The sequence below is a fragment of the Bos indicus x Bos taurus genome, chromosome 20 (assembly GCF_003369695.1).
Source record: "Bos indicus x Bos taurus breed Angus x Brahman F1 hybrid chromosome 20, Bos_hybrid_MaternalHap_v2.0, whole genome shotgun sequence".
Taxonomy (NCBI): domain Eukaryota; kingdom Metazoa; phylum Chordata; class Mammalia; order Artiodactyla; family Bovidae; genus Bos; species Bos indicus x Bos taurus.
Window position 1 is genome coordinate 62,715,966 of NC_040095.1, and position 20,017 is coordinate 62,735,982.

General features: G+C 46.7%; 1 protein-coding gene and 1 pseudogene across 7 annotated transcripts in view; both read left to right on the plus strand.

Moving 5' to 3' along the window:
* Positions 1 to 20,017, plus strand: part of ATPSCKMT (ATP synthase c subunit lysine N-methyltransferase) — an 87,304-nt gene that overhangs the window by 8,796 nt on the left and 58,491 nt on the right. For 3 of the 7 annotated variants that reach the window (XM_027520546.1, XM_027520552.1, XM_027520553.1), the window contains one exon: positions 6,430 to 8,044. The exons of 2 other annotated variants lie outside the window; for them this stretch is intronic. In XM_027520546.1, the coding sequence (XP_027376347.1) occupies positions 6,430 to 6,600 (171 nt within the window). In that variant the 3' untranslated portion in view covers positions 6,601 to 8,044. Of the gene's footprint in view, positions 1 to 5,379; positions 6,395 to 6,429; positions 8,045 to 10,704; positions 12,590 to 20,017 lie in introns of those variants that run through there. 2 more of the 7 variants (XM_027520549.1, XM_027520551.1) reach the window with 2 other exon arrangements.
* On the plus strand, positions 413 to 512 carry LOC113879281 (annotated as a pseudogene).

Below are 20,017 nucleotides of genomic sequence, written 5' to 3' on the forward strand. Positions count from 1 at the left end.
GCCGTCTCCTGTTAGAACGTATTTTACTTCTCCACTCACTAGCCGGTGTCCCGGTAGGGGCTTGGTGGCTGGACAGAGCCAGCATGGCAGGGTTTCCTGTGGCCACTGGGGCGCATGTGGGCCATGAGAAGCCGGAGGCGGCATTGGGAGTGTCAGAGGGCGAGACCCTGGTGTTACGTGGCCTCCCTCTCCTGCTGCTGCTGGACTGGTCATCCCTCACAGCTCTGCGTTTCTGGTGCCGGACTGGGAGTCCCTTACAGCCTTGCATTTCCGGTGCCAGACTGGTGGTTCTTCACAGTTTAGCGCAGCAGCACTCGGCTTACAGTGGCCTGAGCCTGCATCATGCGTGTGCGTCCAGAGTAGCAGGAGTGAGAGTGCCAGTGGACCTGGTAGACCAGTGCCTGGATGGGAGATCGCTTCTCGGCCTTTTGGCTAAGATCAAGTGTAGTATCTGTCCTTAGCAGTTTAATATCTGGGGCTTCCCTCATAGCTCAATCGGTAAAGAATCCGCCTGCAATGCAGGAGACCCTGGTTCAATTCCTGGCTCAGGAAGATGTGCTGGAGAAGGGATAGGCTATCCGCTCCAGTATTCTTGGGCTTCCCTTGTGGCTTAGTTGGTAAAAACTGCCTGCAATGTGGGAGACTGGGTTCGATCCCTGGATTGGGAAGATCCCCTGGAGAAGGAAACAGCTACCCACTCCAGTATTCTGGCCTGGAGAATTCAGTGGACTGTGCAGTCCATGGGGTCACAAAGAGTCAGACAGGACTGAAAGACTTTCACGTTCACCGTGAACTTAGCTGCCAGGAGGGTGGGACAGATCGGTCGCGTCCTTGTTGCAAACCCTCCGGTGACTTCATTGTGCTTTAAACCAGTGATGATAAGGCCCAGCCTTCCATCTGGCCTTGGTACCTGGCTGCCCCCAGCTCTCTGCGCACTGGCCCTGCCCTCCTCTTGGCTCCTGGACCACACTGTGTGGGGCCATATCCTCCCCAAGACTCCAGTGCCCCCAACTCTGGGCCTGGTTAGCAAACGTCTGCTGACCACTCAGGTCAGATGTCTCTTCCTCCAAGAAGCCATCCTTGGTTGCCCTGTGTGATGAGCCCCGACACCACGATTTCTAAAGCTTGTTCCCTTCCCTGTGGACATGTGACTGCACTTCTCCTCATGTGATGGCTTTGGTGGCATTGGCTGTGTGCACTGCACTGTGAGCTCAGGAACAGGGCAGACCTGTTGAGCTCTGCCAGACTCCCAGCTCCTGGCTCAGAGTGATCACCTAGGAAACATTTGTTAAACGAATGGATGAATATGGTGTAAACATGCGCGTTAAGTACACTCTGCCCGTGGGCTATTAAGTTTCATAACTTCAAAGGATGACTCATTTAATTTTAGTTACGGATTCTGTTATGAATCCATGAGTGAAAATAGTGTCATAGTGTTCTGATAAAGAAACAGGATTCATGACCATGAATCCTGCATTCAGTCATTCATTAAACAAGTGTTTACTCAGGGTCCACTAAGCATCAGACCCTGTTCAAGTACTTCAGTGAATAAAGAGAAAAAAGGAAACATCCCTGCCCCAAGGTATTTGCGTGCTAGTTGGGAGAGCAGGTATTCAGTGAGACGGCAGCGAGGACTGTGTGGTACAGTAAGGGGGTCAGTGCCGTGGGCTCACCAAAGCGGGAGAGGGAGACTGTCTTCGAAGATGGGACATTGGAAGTGAGGGGCAGCCGTGCGGCCATGTCTGGAAGAGTGCTCCAGGTCGAGGAACAGCCACTGCGAAAGGAAAGGTGCTGAGGGGTATGTGCCTGTGGGTCCAGAAGCAGCGAGGGGGTGGTCGTGGTGGGAGGGGGTGAGCAGGGGTGGCGGGGGAGAGTTATGGGGTCCAGGTGGGACAGACAGGGCCTGCCGTGGGGAGCAGAGAGTGGGGGAGATGCTGGGAGACGGGTCTGAGCTCTTGCGGGCATCCAGACCATCAGTGGGGGAAGCCAGTGCCAGGGTGGAGAAGCTGGTGACAGGTGGTGAGACTCTGGAAGCTCGATGAGTACAGGAACAACAGGGTGAGCTGGCAGATCCAGTGGGGGGCCCCCCCCAGTGCCTGACCTGAGCTGCTGGAGTCTGCTGAGCTGGGAAGCTGCAGGCAGACTGGGTAGGGGTAGGGTGGGGGGATCAGGAATTCCTCATGACACACACAGTCTGGGACACGTGTGGGGTGACACGTGTAGGCATGTCAGGCGGGCAGTGCCCGGAGGTCTGGGCTCAAGGTAGGGGGCTTGTGGGGCATCGGCGCCCAGGAGCTGAAGCCGTAGGGGGCTGAGATCACCCAGGGAGGGGCCGAAGCCTTGCTGGACCTGAGCCCTGGCCTCAAACACATGCGCGGCCCCCAGCAAAGGACACAGAGGAGTTGGGGCGGAGAAAAGGGAGGTGGAGTGACCCAGTGGCTCAGAGCTACGGACGGACCTGGCTGTTGTCTTGTGCCTTTAGCTGGTTTCAGCTTATGTTTCAAGTTTTGAAGAGGTAATTAAAATAGGATGAGTTCATGTCACTTTGAAACGTATAATTGTATGAATTACTTTGAGTTTGATTAGGCAGAGATGACACATCACGGCTTCTCTTTGTGTAAGATATCAAGACCCAGGTTTGTTGCATATTTATGTGTAATTTAGTCCGTTAATTTCTTATGATTGAAATAGAGCCTTTCATTCATAGGTTTATCTTGACTTAGCATATGACAGTCATTTGGAAATAAAAGGTCTGTAAAAGAGAAAAGAATAGTAATCTGAATAATTTACAGTTGTCCTTTTTATGAACAAAATTAGCATAAGAAACCCCTGACATTTTGGAAGAACACATATTGTCTTATTCTTTGCTTATTTAATTTTTCCCTCAAGGAACAAAATTTTTGCTTTTTTTTTTTTTTTTTGTAAAAGAGTTATCTTTTTGGAGAAGGAAATGGCAACCCACTCCAGTATTCTTGCCTGGAGAATCCCATGGACGGAGGAGCCTGGTGGGCTACAGTCCGCGGGTCGTAAAGAGTCAGACACGACTGAGCGACTTCACTTGTCTACTGACTATATAATATCCAGCTGAAGACTAGCAGAGGGGTACTCTTTCTGTCCGCTTCTGATACCTATGTCAAAAGCTTTCTCTATCTCCTTTATACTTTAATAAAACTTTATTATACACACACACAAAAAATAAAGAGTAATCTTTTACTAGCTGTTATAAGAATAAAAATATTCCATCCTTAGTGGAATTTATTCATTGTTACCTCAGTATTGATTCTAATAAAGAATCAGAAGTTTGGCTCACTCCAGCCACAGGTCATGTAGAGGAGTTTTTTTCCAAACTGCTTTTTAAAGACACAGGTGAGGAATCAAACTGTCATAGAAAATTTGTTCATCTTAATTTAACAGATTACTTTAATTAATGTTTGTCTGTGCCGGGCCTCCACTGCTGTGCTTGGGCTTTCTCTAGTTGCGGTGAGCGGGGCTGCTCTCTAGTTGGAGCGCACAGGCTTCTCATTGCACTGACTTCCCCTGTTGTGAGCACAGGCTCTAGGTGCGCAAGCTTCAGCTGTTACAGCTCACAGGCGCAGTAGTTGTGGTGCATGGGCTTAGTTGCTCTGTGGCCTGTGGAATCTTCCTGGACCAGGGATCAAAACCCGTGTCCCCTGGATGGGCAGGCAGAGTCCTATCTGGCATGTACAGTCTGGGACACATGTGGGTTGACACATGTAGGCATGTCAAGTGGGCAATGGCTGATGCCCGGAGGTGTGGGCTCAAGGTAGGGGGCTTGTTGAGGCATCCGCGCCCAGGAGCTGAAGCCAAGGGGGGACTGAGATCATCCGGGAAGGGGCCAAAGCCTTGCTGGACCTGAGCCACCACGGAAGTCCTGCTTGATTACTTTTAAAGAGAGTAGCTTTTGCACAGGTCTTGGTTTCTAAACATCACTTCTCAGAGGAACCAGGAACGTTTGAGAAGTGGCTGATCCCGGGCCTGGGAAGGGAAGATGTGAAAGCCTGGAACATTTAGTCGAGTGTGAATGTGAGGAAGTGCTCAGAAGGTTTGGTTGGGGCACATGCACAGGAGAGAAGCCAGCTTGAGGGGCTCCGGATGACAAACCGGACAACTTGAGCGTTAGAAGAAATGAGGACGACAGCGGATCGTAACCCGTTGATGAATCCAGGAGTTCATGCTTGCAGTGATGGAGACAGGGGAACGCTCTTCCTTGAGATTCTGACTATTGATCTGAAAGAAAGGATGGGTCTGGCAAGTTGCTGCTTTCAACCTGGGTATGAAATTGACTCAGGCAGAGTCATCAAGATGGAGCACTCAGTGGGGGCCAGTTAGACGAGTAACGACATTTACATCTTTTCAAGGTGTCTGCCCACAGTATCTTGTTCATTTTGAAGGAGGAATAGTAACCACAGTGTGGAGACGCTGAGATGCCTCCTTAGCCGAGTGGTGTGTTACCCTCAAAGCAGAAGGACCCCACGGGGTCAGGACTGTCGAGTGTGTGAAGTTCACAACCCCTGTGCTGGGTCGTTGCCACGGACGCACATGCCGCTCATCACAAGCAGGCACCAGGGGGACTCGCCCGTGTGCTGCTTTTTTGAGTTAAAATTTTATTTGGGGGCAAAATGAGGACTGTAGCCTGGGAGACAGCCCCTCAGATAGCTCTGAGAAACTGCTCCAAAGAGGCAGAGGGATAGGGTAGTATTTATGTGATTTTGGTGAAGGAGGAATACTTACAGTCAAGCACATAGGCTTTTTTGCAGAAGGTTTCTGCTGGTCACAAGAGACAGTCATCCCCACGAAGGATTTTTGTGCTTTTTTAGATATGAGGAGGTGCAAGAATTGGGCTCATGAAATCAGCTCCTGAAGACACCTGTCTCTGAAGGCATTTCCTGTCAGTTTTTCCCAAGCACAGAATGCCTTTCTGCTGTCCACCCTGAACTCCTTTCAGGGGATGTTGGTGGTCAGCAGCTGCAGCAGCATGTGATTTAACCCTTGTAGAGGTAGATGGCAAATGCCAGTTTGCAGTCAACAGGGCCTACTCATGGTCATAAATTCGACTGTCCTTTGGGCAGCATTTCGTGACCATTTCATCTGACGACGCTAGGAAGGCTCGTTCCAAGGGCCAGCGAAGATTTTGCAGACAGATCACTCAGTGTGCTCTTACTGGACTAGGTCTATCAGCAGTAACCAGAGGGCTCTGGACCAGCTGTCTTACTCAATCTTTCATGGTCCGGGCAAAACTCCCTCTTGTATCTTCCCGTTACACCATTACAATCATTGACCATATACAGGAGTATATATTTGATCAACTGCTTCAAGTCGACTGGCCTGTGTTCTTAAAGGAGGTTATTGTCATGACAGACAAAGAAAGGCGAGAGATTGTTCCAGATTCAAGGAAACCAAGGAACCATTACAACTCTGTGCACTGCGCGACCCTGGACTAGGGGAGAGTGTGGAGGACATTCCTAGGGCATTTGATCGGGTGCTGTTGGGATGATTGTTGTTGGGATACAGTGTTAAGTTTCCTGAATTTGATAACTGTGCTGAGGCTCTTTCTCAGAAAACACTGAAGTACCAGGGAGTAAAGGGGCATGTTGTGGGCAGCGTGTTCTCAGATGGTTTAGAAAAAGTGTTCTGAGAGAGGGGGGCGTAGAGCAAGTCAGATAAAGCAGCTGTGACAAACTGGAAACTGGTGAGCCCGGGTGCAGGAGTACAGCAGTGTTCTTGCTCTATTCTTGTACCCTTTCTGTAGATGTGAAATTATTTGAAAATAAAGAATAGAGAAAAATATATTTAAGAGGTGAAGCTGGTAATATATTTTTAGGACCTGAAGATAAAATTTTAAGCAGCTGTTAATTTGCTAATATAATCACAGTGTCAGTACTTTCAGTAAACAGTAAAACTCCTCACAAATAGATTACTTATAAAGTTATGTATAAGTGATACGTAACAGAATTTTACTTTTCATAAGTTATGTTGACTATAAAGAAATTAATTATTGGGGTATTATGGATATCTTTTTAAAAGAATTGTGGAATGTTTGATCATATTTCAATTTGGTAGAATGTGTATTTTTTTTCATGGTCTAATTCCATGTTTCTTTAGTTAGGAAAGTGGAAATCTGTGATACACATTTGCTAAAAATGACAGATTTTATATTTGATGATAGAAAATAGTTTTAAAACGGTGGTTCACGTGACTTCTGTATTTTGGTGGCTTGTCGCCCAGGAGTGCTCTGTTTTACAGTCAATAATCTGGCGCAGATATTTTCAGGGAGACAGTACAGAAGGACACTGAAGGGCCCTTCCTGTGACCCCCCTTCCTGTGTCCCCCCTTCCTGTGACCCCCCTTCTGTGACCCCCCCTTCCTGTGATCCCCACTCCCTGAAATGATGGCTGTCATTCTCCACAGATGGCGCAGCTGGAGAAGAAGCTCGAGCTCGAGCTTCAGGACGACGCGCGGGTCATTGCTTGCCGGTTCCCCTTCCCGCACTGGACCCCGGCACAGGTCACGGGGGAGGGGATAGACACCGTGTGGGCCTACGACGCGCGCTCTTTCAGGGGAGGAGATGGGAGGCCCTGAAGATCTGTGCACTTCTTGTCGGTTGTTCCCGTACAGGCTCTACCCAGAGTTTTCTGAGGTGTTGGAGTCTTTGATCTTCTAGAGACTTTAAGGCTGTGTCTTCAGCAGAGATTGTATTTTTCACCGCTGTGGAATGAGAAATGACAATTACTTTCCCTGACTTTTGGAGAAAATAAGCAGAAGTTGAGGCCAGCAGGTAGATGAAAAGCCCCCTTTCACGGTGTATGCTAACAACGGTGCTACTTGGATGTGAGAAGATTCGAGTAGGCTCTGCTCACGTTGATGGCTGGGAAAGACACTAGCAGCTCTGCACATTGTCAAGGATGTGATTTGACGCCACAGATGACAAGAAGTAATTTTTAAAGAGGGAATGTATTGTAAATGCAACTTGCTGTTTCCTGTAACTGTATTCATACTTTAGATTTATCACTCTTTTTTTCCCTTTCTTTCTGTGCTTGAGGACAAGATTAGTTTTCTAAAGGTTTAGAGAAGTGTTATATTTTATAACACTTTTTTTGGAATAACTTGTTGCAAGGCTGTTGGGTTACTGTATTTTGGCAATCTAAGATATATATGTGTGTGTAAATCTGTGTACATACATACACATTTTAACATTTTTGAATTGTGACATACCTTCCAATTGATGGTGTTTTGTAACCTAATTGGCAGTGTGGCGCTTCATGGCACAGTTGTATGTCAGCCACTGTTGGCAGAGTCTCAGATTTGATGAACTATGGTATTCAGAGAAGATACATGCTGTGGTGGAATAGTTGGTATGATTTGATAGTGAAATAAACCATCCTGAACTTTGCGAAGGCAGACCTGGCTTCAGAGCCCCAATTCAGCAGCAGCAGGGCCTTGTCCAAGTGGCTGGGCCTTGCTTTCCTGAGCATCACTGTCGTTTGGATAGTGGTATGCTGAACAGGGGGCTGGAGACCGATCTGTAGAACTCTCAGCATGGAGTCTGAGGCCTGTAAGTGGTGTTTATTATTTCAGACACTAAAGAAAAGCTTGTTCACAGAAGCTGCAGATTATTTCTGCTGGTCACCTCTTTATTTTATGAAAGCAGCCATTTATTTAATATTTCTCATTTGTGAGAAGAGATTTAACTGATTTAGATTAAAGACACGTCAAGGAAAACCTTTGAATATTAGTAGATAAACCTCACATATCTGAAAAATGAATATTGACTGTTGGCTCGCACAATCCCCGTGTATCACAGAAAGGAGTTAAACTCCCAGTAATATTACACCTGAAACCCGAACACCAAACCATCTTAAGAGAGGTTTGATCAAATGAGATGGTTAGCATTTTTAACTAAACTGATAAAAATACTATCAGTTTGATAATCTTCACTTTCATGAGCAGCAAGTGGGGAATCATTCATTCAACAAATGCTTATTGACTGTCTACTGTGTAATAAACTTCTCTGATTCAATGGTGAGTGACGTGCAAATCCCCAGATCTTACGGGGTTTATGTTCTAGAAGAGAGACAAACAGGTGAGTGAATGTTACCATGTATGAATTTTCTGGAAGACATAAGCGGTGTGATGGTGTAACAAGAAGCGAGTGTGTCTGGGGTGAGAGGGTGGGATATTGTGGACATTCGTCAGAGCGTATGGCAGAGTATGCAGAACGTACGGCAGGAGTCTCCTTAAGTCTCGACAGAAGAGCGGACAGACCAGAAGCACATCCCTTGGTTGTGTAGTGTGTCTTGTCCCCCACTGGGGCTGTAGCGTGTTGTTGTTGAGTTGCTGAGTCCTGTCTGACTCTTGTGATCCTATGAACTGTAGCCCTCCAGGCGCCTTTGTCCTTGGGATTTCCCAGGCAGGAGTACTGGAGTGGATTGCCATTTCCCCCTCCAGGGGATCTTCCTGACCCAGGGATCAAACCGTGTCTCCTGAATTGGCAGACAGATTCTTCACCACTGAGCCACCAGGGAAGCCCTCAGGCTACCTTCTTAAGTGATAAACCCATGTTGTTCTTAAGCTGCTTTCACGTGGGTGCTGTGATATTTGCAACCTCAGCAGTCTGATGGAGACAGGAGGGGTGAGGGGGGAAGCCTGCTGGCGAGGTTGGAAGGCGTGTCTGGAGTTCCTAGAGGGATGGCGAGCCCCCAGGAACTCCCACCCACTCCTAGAGTGGCGTTTAGGAATGGTACCAAGTCACGGGGTCTATGACCTTGGGCCCGGCCTTCACAGCCGACATCCCAGGAGAGCATCTTGTTCTTGGGGACATGGGAAGCAGAATCTCCTCTGTATCCTTGACCCTGGGGAGTTCTGTTGGAGGAGAGATGATTTCTCAGGCTTGGAAAGGACTTGGGGAAAGGAAGGGAAGAACTCACCTTGGACTGCCCTTCTTAGCACGTAGAGGAGCTATTATGGGCTGCATGTTTGTTTCCTGTGTTGAAATCCTAACCTCCCCAAGTGTGTTGGCATCAGGAAGAGGGACCTTGGCTTTAGGTTATGAGGGTGGATTTGTGCCCTGATGAAAGAGACCCCAGAGTGCTCTCTCGCCCGGTCCACCACAGAAGGTCACAGTGGGAAGAGGGCCGCCACCAGACCCCACATCAGCCAGCACCTTGATCCTGGACTCCCCAGCCTCTGGGACAGTGAGAAGTAGGCGCTTGGTGTTTCAGCCCCTTTCTGTGGTATCCGTCAGAGTGGCCCGATCTGATTGAGACCAGCCAGCGCTGAGAAGAGCCACACCAGCCCTTCCCAGACCTGTCTGGGCTCCAGCCAACATTTTCTTAGCCCCAGCGAGGAAGGGAAGTGGGAGGGAGCCTGGCTTCAAGAGGACTCTCCTGGGAACCCGCGGGAAGGGCGGGAAACCAGCCCACTGCCCTGATGAGTGGGGCCGAGTAAGCTCCCGGTCGGTTGGATGCTGTGGGTGGACGCTCTTAGTGAAGGCGGCCTCCCTGGGAGGGGTCTTCTCTCTGGATCTCCCCTCCTGACACTCACTGCGGGGAAGCTTTGAACACAGTTTGTCCCTCGACTAATGTGGGTGATAGAACTGGAAATAGAAAAAGGAACAGAAGAAACTGCTCTGAGAAGCAGAGTGAATTCTGGGTGGTAAAGGGTCTTGAGAACACACCCAAAGAGGCACAGTCATAGAGGTGGGGATGCGGGCTTCCCCGGTGGCTCAGTGATAAAGAATCCGCCTGCCAATGCAGGAGACACGCGTTCGACCCGTGGTCTGGGAAGATCCCACATGCCAAGGGGCAGCTGAGTCTGTATGTCACAGCTCTGGAGTCCACGTGCCAAGACTATGAGCCTGCGTGCCTGGGGCCTGTGAGCCACAGGAGAAACTACCTCTATGAGAAAGCTGCACACAGCAACAAGGGAGTAACCCCTGCTGGCCATAGCTTAGAGAAAGCCCACACACAGCAACGAAGACCCAGTGCAGCCAAAAAATAAGTAGATTTATATTAAAAAATATGAGGCTGTGGTATTTACCTTGGGTGAGAGATGGTTCAGAGGAAAGATCCTTCAAAGTTCGTAGGGTTGCCAAGCAGCAGCAGAAAGCAAAGTGACAACACGGTCGTGCGGTTTCCGTGCACTGGGAGAGTCCTGGTCTCGTCTTCAGGGAGGCGGCATTGTACTTATTTTTCCTTTTTAGCCAAGGGTGGGTGGGTGTGTGTGTGTGTGGGTGGGTGTGTGTGTGTGTGTGTGTGTTCATTAACTTGCTCAGTTACAAACTGCTCCGGTTGTATGTATGTTTATGTGGGTATATGTGTGTGTGAGATCATTAACTTGCTCAGTTACAAACTGCTCTGGTGTGTGTGTATGTATGTGTGCGTGTGTGTGTGTGTGTGTGTGTGTGTGTGTATGTGTGTGTGTGAGTTTTCATTAACTTGTTGTTACAACCCACTCCAGTGTGTGCGTGCGTGCGTGCGTGTGTGTGTGAGATCATTAACTTGCTCAGTTACAAACTGCTCTGGTGTGTGTATATATATATGTGTGTGATCATTAAGTTGCTCAGTTACAACCCCCCCCCCAGTGTGTGTGTGTGTGTGTGTGTGTGTGTGAGAGATCATTAACTTGCTCAGTTACAGCCCGCCTCGGGAGCTCAGGGTCTTACTACAGTTGGCTGCTTCTCTGCAGTTCGACCTGTTCTGTGGCTCCAAGGTGTGAACTGGGGTCATCGGGTGGGAGCCGGACAGATGTGAAGTTCACGCTCAGGATGAAGTCCTTTCAGGACCTGGTGAGTCGCTGGTCACTAGAGACGCTGGAGCTGAGGCAGGCTGGCCACTGGGTGGAGATGTTGCAGAAGAGATCCGTCCTCCAGCAGACTGAGTGCTGAGATGACTTGTGCTGATGACGAGTTCCCCAGTCCTGGCAGGGCCGCCTGCGTCCCGTCTGCCAATCTCTGGGGGTCTAGGAGGCGTCAGGCTTCAGCTGTGAAGGCGAGTCGCACAACTCCACAGAACTCAGCATCCCAAACACAACCACCTTGGGATGTGCTGACAAGGTAGTTGAAGTGTTGGGGTGCAGGCGAGTAAAGAGAAACGTCCCAGGGCCTCCAGCTGGGAGACGTGCAGGAGCAGAGAAGGAGGTTGGAATCTACAACCCATCAAGGGCTCAGCTGGAGAGAATGTGGTCAGGTTCACTGGGCACTGATTAACCCGGGGGACTGTTTCTGAAGCCTCTGGTGGAAACAGGACACTAATGACACCTCACTCCCTTCTGACATCGCCTGACCTTGGGACCTTGTCCCAGGAGCAGCCTTCTGAAGACCAGGAACCACCCCCCGACCCTTCCCCAGCTTGTCTGACCAGGTTTGGCATCTGGAACAGCTGGCTGGTAGATAGGAGCTGAGCTGTAGAGTTTTGTGTTGAAAATTTTAATTGAGGAACAGGAGGATTGGGGACTGCCAAGTGGGAGCTCAGGTCAAGAGGTTGAGGTCAGAGGACCTTGGAGAGGTGTGAGAGACAAGAGACAGGTTTCTCTCTGGTCAAGGGCTCAGTGCAGGGGGCTGGCCATGGTCCTAGGGGGTGGGAGTTCCTACCAGATGCCTGCCCTCAACCACCGACCTCTGGTTGGCTGGAGGAGCTGTCACTGTCCCTGGGATGTCCAAGCTCCCTCTTCATTGGATTCAACTGAGTGTCGGTTCCTTGAAGAACTCCGTTTAGGAACAGGGTTATTTTGTGATGGTTGACAATACCACTTGTCATAGTGGGTATTAAACACAAGGAAATAATTTTCCCCCAATATGTTGCAAGTTGTGTTATTGTTGTCATTTAGCTGATACGTCATGTCCAATTCTTTTGCTACCCCGTGGACTGTAGCCCCCCAGGCTCCTCTGTCCATGGGATTTGCCAGGCAAGAATACTGGAGTGGGTTGCCATTTCCTTCTCCAGGGGATCTTCCTGACCCAGGGATTGAACCAACGTGTTCTGCTTTGGCAGGAGAGTTTTCTACCGCTGAGCCACCAGGGAATCCCACAAACTATATACTTGGATGGAAGAAGTGGATATTTGTATAAATGTAAGAAAATTTCCATCTAGGTAACACAATATAGTTCAGGTAGAAAACTTGAGTGGTCCAGGATCCCCTTGAGCAGGACTCCGTCTCCCTTTAGAGGGGAGTGTTCCTGTAAAAACACCAAGTTACGATTGTGTTGGAATCGTCCCACTTGTGACCCTGTGGACTGATGCAAATTGAATGTGAACGACGACAAAAAATACATTGGCTCTTCTAGGTGAGGGAGATTAGATGTCTTTTTCTAACTTAATATTATAGTGTGAACGTTATCCGAGAAGGATGGATAAAACAGTAGCTCGTCAATCACTGGCTTCAATTCAAGGATGCGAGGGAGGAATCAAGTGATTTTTCTTCTCTTTAATATTGTAGGATGAGCAATTGGGCAGCCAAATTATTTTTCCTACGAATGAATGCAAATGTCAAATGATTTTCCCAGAAACTCCATCTGTATCCCAAACTTGGTGGATGCATTTGCGTGATAAAATCTTGTAGGGTTTGCTATAAATACAGCTTTGTCGTGTTGTCCATGCAGAGCGTGACAGCTGAAGAAGGGACAGTGAGTCACAGTCTGCTGCTGCTAAGTCGCTTCAGTCGTGTCCGACTCTGTGCGACCCCATAGACGGCAGCCCACCAGGCTCCCCTATCCCTGGGACTCTCCAGGCAAGAGTACCAGAGTGGGGTGCCATTGCCTTCTCTGTGAGTCACAGGACATTAGGCGAAATGCCGATACCGAGTAGCTGGCAATCAGCAAAATCGTGAGGCGAGTGAGGCTGATGGTTCCCTGTCTTCCCTTTACCTCCCCCTGCGCCGACCTTGTCCCAGGCTCTAATCCTTTATCTTTTAAAAGAAAATAATATATTTAAAATTTTTATTTATTTTCAAGTGGACCAACTTTAAAGTCTTTATTTAATTTGGTACAATATTGCTTCTTTTTTACATTTTGGTTTTTTGGCTATGAGGTATGTGGGATCTTAGCTCGACGACCAGGGATCAAATCTGCACTCCCTGCATTGGAAGGCGAAGTCTTAACCCCCGAACCTCCAGGCAAATCTCTACCCCCACCCCTTTTTTTGCACATTTTTTCACACTTAAAATTTCTTTTTTTAAAAAAATAATTGAAGTATAGTTGGTTTATAGTGTTTTAGTTTCAAGTGTACAGCAAACTGATTCAGTTGTACATATATATATTTTCAGATTCTTTTCCTCTATTTATAGGTGATTGCAAAATATTGAGTATAATTCCCTGTGCAACACAGTAGGTTCTTGTTGTTTATTTATTTTATATACAATACTGTGTATCTGTTAATCCCAAACTCCTAACTTATCCGTACCCCTCATCACTTAACCCCCCTTTTTTTTGCACCTCTGCTTTTAAGCATTATATTTGCTTGTATATATACAAATAAGATACTTATATTTTGTTAAGGAGAATGTTAATATAAATTTGAATTTTAGTAAGGCTGAAAGAGATGAATTTGTAATGGAGACGTGTCAGATTCCTTGCTTCTCTCTGCCCTTACCCCAGTCTTACCTAAACTACTCAGTTGGTGCAACTTGGAAACCAGAGCATCCATAGAAAGAATCACTGGTACCTGGGGAGATCCCTGGGCCGCCCAGACAGGCAGCTCTGTGGCGCTGGAGACTGCCCAGAGGAGAGTAATTTATACAAACAGCATGGGAACGCTGCTCTGGGGGAAGCGTAGAGCCACGATGAGCCCCAAAGGGCTTCTACTTGCTACCAGCCTGGGACAGCACAAGCCCCGGGTCATTGCAGACGCTGCTGTTACAGTTTCTTGAAATACAACAGAAAGGGCTTCACGTTGAGAGCCACGTCCCTTCCAGCCGAAGCTTCCAGTTCTACTCTCATCATTCAAAGCTACGCTCCCCTTGCAGGAAAATCCGATATGAACCAGCATGACTTCCAGGTGATCCTCTCCTCTCTGCACCAGTGGTCTGCCAGCTGACTGGTGTTAGAGCAACAGGTATTGCTGCAGTGCAGGCTGTTGTCAGGAGTAATGAACAGGAGGCGGAACAGCATGGTTTGCTTCTATTTATGTCATCATGGGGCATTCACACACTCACACGTGCCTTCTCGCTCCAACACACACAGACACACATGCGTACCCTACCTGAAGTAATCTATGAATATATGAGAAACTGGTACTAGCTTTTGCGTCTCAGGAGGGTGGGTGGCGTTTGGAACTTGATGTACAAGGAAGACATCTTTCATTACATATTTTAAAATATATATACATTTTTGCATTTTTACCATACATAACTTTTTAATGAAGAGTTATTTTTTACAAGTTCACGCAAATGGATTAGCTCTGATTCACATACCAGACACCACTTTTTAGAGCACACTGGAGAGAGAACGGCTCAGCAGTGTGGGACCGAAGTGGGCCAGGCTGTTGCAAGACTCCTTTCTCCACAGGATTCTCCAGGCAAGAATACTGGAGTGGGTTGCCATTTGCTGCTCCAGGGGATCTTCCCAACCCAGGGATCAAACCTGTGGTCTCCTTCATCTCCTGCATTGGCAGGCATATTCTTTACCACTGAGCCAGCTGGGAAGCCACGCTGGTAAATAAGAGCAGAAAATCGGAGAACTGGACCTTCCAGGGCAAATCTACCGGCTGTCAGAGTCAAGCTTTTGTGAAGATGGAGAACTCAGTTTCAGTGGTTTGTGTTGGTTACATACTGTTTGTGGTTTTTTTTTTTTCATCTTCAGGTTTTTTCCTTCTTTCCCCCCTGTTATATGTCTTTACCATAAAATGAAAGTCAGAAACATACGATTTGTGAGATTTTAGGCCAGTGGTCCCCAAAATTAGAGATGGAGAAAGGAGGCGGGTGGGCGAGGCGGTGGACTTGGTGGGCCAGGAGGAGAGCGGGCAGCCTGGACAGAGCCTCCCTTTGCTGTACCAGCCCTCCCCTTCCTCCCTGCCCCCTCCTGGTCACTGTAGGTCACGTCCAGCCCCTCCTCTCCCCTCCATCCTCGCCGTCCTTTCCTGCCACCTCTGGGAGGTGGCCGCTAACTTCTAGAACAGGTCATGCCCAGCTGGCCTGGTCGCTTTCTCTTTTGTACCGTCTGAAAAAGGACATCCTGGGTAGATTAGCAAGTGTCACACACGAACAGTGCTGAATGGAACGTTTAGGTTATTGATTCTAAGTAACCATAACTCCTGTCTGAAGCCTTTCCTCTGTGTCTAGGGAGCCCCGAGGGGATGATCCCCGGGGCTGGAGGTTGGCTCCCAGCCCTTCAGGAAGCCCCGTTTACCGTGGACACCCCTGTTAGAAATGCCTTTCTTAAACCTGGCTGAAACCTGGTTCCCTGGCATGTCCCACACACTGGTCTAATTTTACACCCTGGGAACCACCCTGAACACTACTTTGTCCATGAGCTGGAGCTTCAAAGATTTGAAGGATTGTCTCCCGTCCTGGTTATCGTCTATTCTCATTGTTTTTGATAAAAATTAACCTGGGCTGGTTACCGCCCTCTGCAGAAGCTAGATTTGGTGTGATCTTTCTTAAGCGTGGCTGCTGGACCCAGACGTGGCCCCAGGCATGGCCAGATCAGCGCAGAAAACAGGCTCCTTCCTTATCTTCAAATTAGCTGAACACACGACACTCTCACTCATGTGGACTTTTTAGTTTTGCTCCTTAGTCATGATCTGTCCCCAGTTATACAAACCACATTCATGGAGTTAAAACATTTTTTTAAAATTTATTTTAATTAGAGGATACATTACTTCCTGACTCGGACCCCAGAGCTGGTGCTCTGTGACAACTTGGAGGGATGTTGTGGGGAGGGAGGTGGAAGGGGGGTTCAGGAGGGAGGGGACACATGTATATACCTATGGCTTTTGTGTTGATGTATGGATTTTTTTGGTGTGTGTTTGTGACCCAAGTGTGTTTTCATTTGTGAAGCCAATGAATAACCTTAGATACGTTCTGAAATCTTTTATTGAGCTCGATTTGCCCACCTGCCAGGGGATTTGAAGGGACTGCAGGATCTTCATCTCCATATCCGTCATCTGGTTGTCCCTGAACCACCGGCAGCTGTGCCAGCCATGCCATCAGTGTTTGCATCCACCCTGGGTGAAGGGAGCAGGCACAGCCTCCCAGTGAGGCAGAACCCTGAAACCTCCCCTCCGGAAACCGCGTCACTTCCACCTGGGCTCTGTCGCTGTGTCCCAGCTGGGAGGGCAGTCTGGGCATGTCTTCAGTGGTCGGTCCATATGTATTTGTTGAATAAATGGGTGAATGAAGGTGTCGGGGGAGGCTGGGCCCCCGCCCCGCCGTCTTACTGAAGTGGTCTGTTTGCCTTTATCCCACACCCCGTGGTGTTGGCTTCCTGGTTAAGAAAGAAAACTCACTCCCCTGGCAAGGTTCATTCCTAGCCATCCACACTGTCTCCTGCAGTCTCTCGTGTTTTTATTTTTTTATTATGTGCTTTCTCACATTTTTCTTTAAGAAAAAACAGGTTAACCGAGGTCTAGTTGATATTCAACCCTCTCCACCCCAGCAAAACACAGGACATTTTGACGTATACAGTTTGGACATGTGTACATACCTGTGGAACCATCACCACAGTCAAGGTGATAAACATATCCGTCACCTCCAAGGGTTGTCTCTGGTTCTTCTGTGTTTTGTGTTGTTGTTTTGGTGGGAAGAACACTTGAGGTCTGCCCTTCTAACAGACTGACGTGTACAGTACTGAATTGTTCACCCTAGGCACTGTTTTGGGCAGTAGACTTCTAGAATTCACTCATCCTATACAACTGAGACTTTATACCCATTGAATATGTCTCGCCTTCACCTCTCCACCAAGCCCTTGGCAGTCCCCTCTCTACTCTCTGCCTCTGGGAGTCTGCCTCTATTAAATTTCTTACGAAAGTGGAAACATGCAGTATCTGTCTTTCTGTGCTGACACGGTGTCCTCCGGATTCATCCGTGTACTCACAGGCGGCAGGAATCTCTGCTTCCTTTTTGCTGGGGTACCTACACCTCCACCCACCTCTTTCCTGAGGTCCAGCCTTGGTCAGTCTACAGTTTCCAGAGTCGACCTTCCTCCCCTTTTCAGGACTAATGTCTGCACACTGCCAGGAGATCGCCATCTCTCTCCTGTCGTACACAATTTCTCCAACATCCGCAGGGATAATATTTTATCCTGGACAATATTTTATTCTAACACGGGTTCATTAAGAGCCGTTAACTCACCTGGCTGTCTGTATATTAAAAAAGCCCAAGTTGGATTACATTTTGCTATCCATTCTGTTTTTTAAAACTTTGTGCGTTTATATATAAACTGTATATAGTTTGGTGACTATAGAATTCTCACAATGCTGATTTCTTCCAGAGTGAAGGTGAAGTCACTCAGTCGTGTCAGACTCTTTGCAACCCCATGGACTGCAGCCTACTAGGTTCCTCTGTCCATGGGATTTTCCAGGCAAGAATACTGGAGTGGGTTGCCATTTAAATGAGTCTAAATTTGAAATTTCTAATGAAAAAATGTTTCTTACTATAATTGCTAATTGAGATAAGCTTTACCCCTATGAACAATTTTTCATTTACAGTATTTCAGTGCAAAAATCTTAAGTATTTGGGGAGTGGTGGATTCCAAAATAAAACAATGGATTTCACATTTACCACATGATTCTGCTTGTATTTACAATTTACAAATCACTTTCTGGGTAGTGGACTTGCCAGGTGGTGCTATTCCAAGTAATAATTTTTTTTTTAATCTCTTCCCTTGGACCATCACCGTCATCTTACTTTTTGCCTTGGCTCTGGCATCTTGGAACCTGGCATTTGCTGTGTCCTCTTTCTGTTCTTGAAAGGGTCTTTTCCTTCCACATTTTAATGTTTCCAAATACAGTTTTTGATCTTGACATTCACGTTGTGACGAAGCCTCTTGTTTTGTTTTGTTCTCATTTAACTGGGTGTCATCTTGTTTCTTCACGTTTTGTTTCGTAGCCTGTCTGCTGACGCAGCATCACTTTTGTTTCCAGTAAATGAAAGGAAAACATTTCCACCCACTTAGTAGTTAGGCAGAGAGAAGGAAAAAAGCCTGAGTGCTCAGCAGTTCTCTGAGATAAGTACGCAGTGGATTTACATTTTATTCTGTTTCACTGTTTGGTTCACAGGTCAGTGTTTTGTGTCTTCAGTAGTTTGGTGATTGTCTCTTAAGGTTTTTACCTGATGCTTTTTAAGACATGGATTTTGAATCTATTTAAAAAGAGTTTCTATTAAAACAGAAAGTTCTGATTTTTTTTTTCAAGCATAAAGAATTACTTTGATACCGAATGCAGTGGATTATGTTTAGAGTAATAGGAACAAACAAATACTTCAAATTATCCATATGACTATTGGTCAAATCCTACAAACTGCTAAGCAAACGTGCAAATAATTTAGACGGACTATGATGAATTCTGTCCCAGAAGAAATGAACTATTGCTAGAATTAAGACAAGGAGGAGGATCTTACTGCTTGATTTGTATATGGAGGGAAATGATGAAGGATGGCAATTTGCTATTTACAATTTTTCCCCCACAGCAGGAGAAAGTTTCAAAGTGGGTTTGATATTTTTTTTTTTTCTTTCAGTTTTCAATGCTTTGTTCAGAAAAAACCAATATTCTGGCCTAAGGAAATAGAAATAACTTCCAAGGGTAGGCCAGTAATGATACCATATAAAAGAACTCTTCAGAATGTTTTGACCTAATGTTTCAAGGTGTTAATGGTAAAATATTAAAGTTACATGCATAAAAATTTGCAGTATGATTTACAGAAAAAGAAAACCCTTTTTAGTTTACAGGGCTGTTAGTTTTGACAAATACATGCGGGTCACATAATTACACACAATGAGATATAGAATAATCCCATTATCCACAAAATTCCCTTGTGCCCATCTGTGGTAAGACCCTCTCCCAACCCCCGCTCCCTGGCAGCCACTCATCTATTTCCTGCCCCTCTATTTTCCAGAATATCCTGTAGATGGAACCTTACAGGATGTAAGGGCTTCTCAGGTGGTGCTAGTGGTAAAGAATCTACCTGCCTATGCAGGAGACACAAGAGATGTGGGTTCCATCTGTGGATTGTATACCTGGGTTGGGAAGATCCTCTGAAGTAGGAAGTGGCAACCCACTCCAGTATCCTTGCCTTGAGAATCCCATGGACAGAGGAGGCTGGTGGGCTACAGTCCATGGGGCCATAAAGAGTGGGATACAACTGAGTGACTGAACACATACAGAATGTAAACCTTCGAGTCTGGCTACTTTGACTTAGCATTATGCATTTGAGATTCATCTGTGTCGTGTGTTTATTAATCTTGATTGCTGAGTAGGGGTCTGTTGTATGGGATACACCTGATTTTATCATTCACCAGTAGAAAAACATTTGGATTTTTTTTTGCAGTTCTTGGTGATTATGAATAAAGTCAGTGTAAAAATTTGCATAGTGTTTTTTTTTTTGAACACAACTGTTTGTTGAAGTTGGGTAAATACCTAGAAATAGAATTGCTGGGTGTATGTTATGTTTTAAGAAACTGCCAGACTGTGCGCATATTAATATTGTCCGTGTTCCCACTGGCAGCTTTGGAGAGTTCTGGTAGCTTGCCGTCCTCATCAGCACTTGGTTATCTGAGTTTTCTCCCCTTGTTCAAATAAGTTTGTACTGGTTTCTTTTTTTTTTTTTTAATTAAATTTATTTATTTTAATTAGAGGCCAATTACTTTGTAATATTGTATTGGTTTCTTATTAGAGCATCATTTTGCATTTTTTTAAATGATGTCATGGGGAGCATCTTTTCATAATCTTAGCTGCTACCCATAACACATCAGTTCTTTAATCAAGTGTCTATTCAGGTATTTTGCCTGTTTTTAAAATTGGGTTGTTTGTTTACTTATTACTGAGTTTTGATAGTTCCTTATATATTTAGG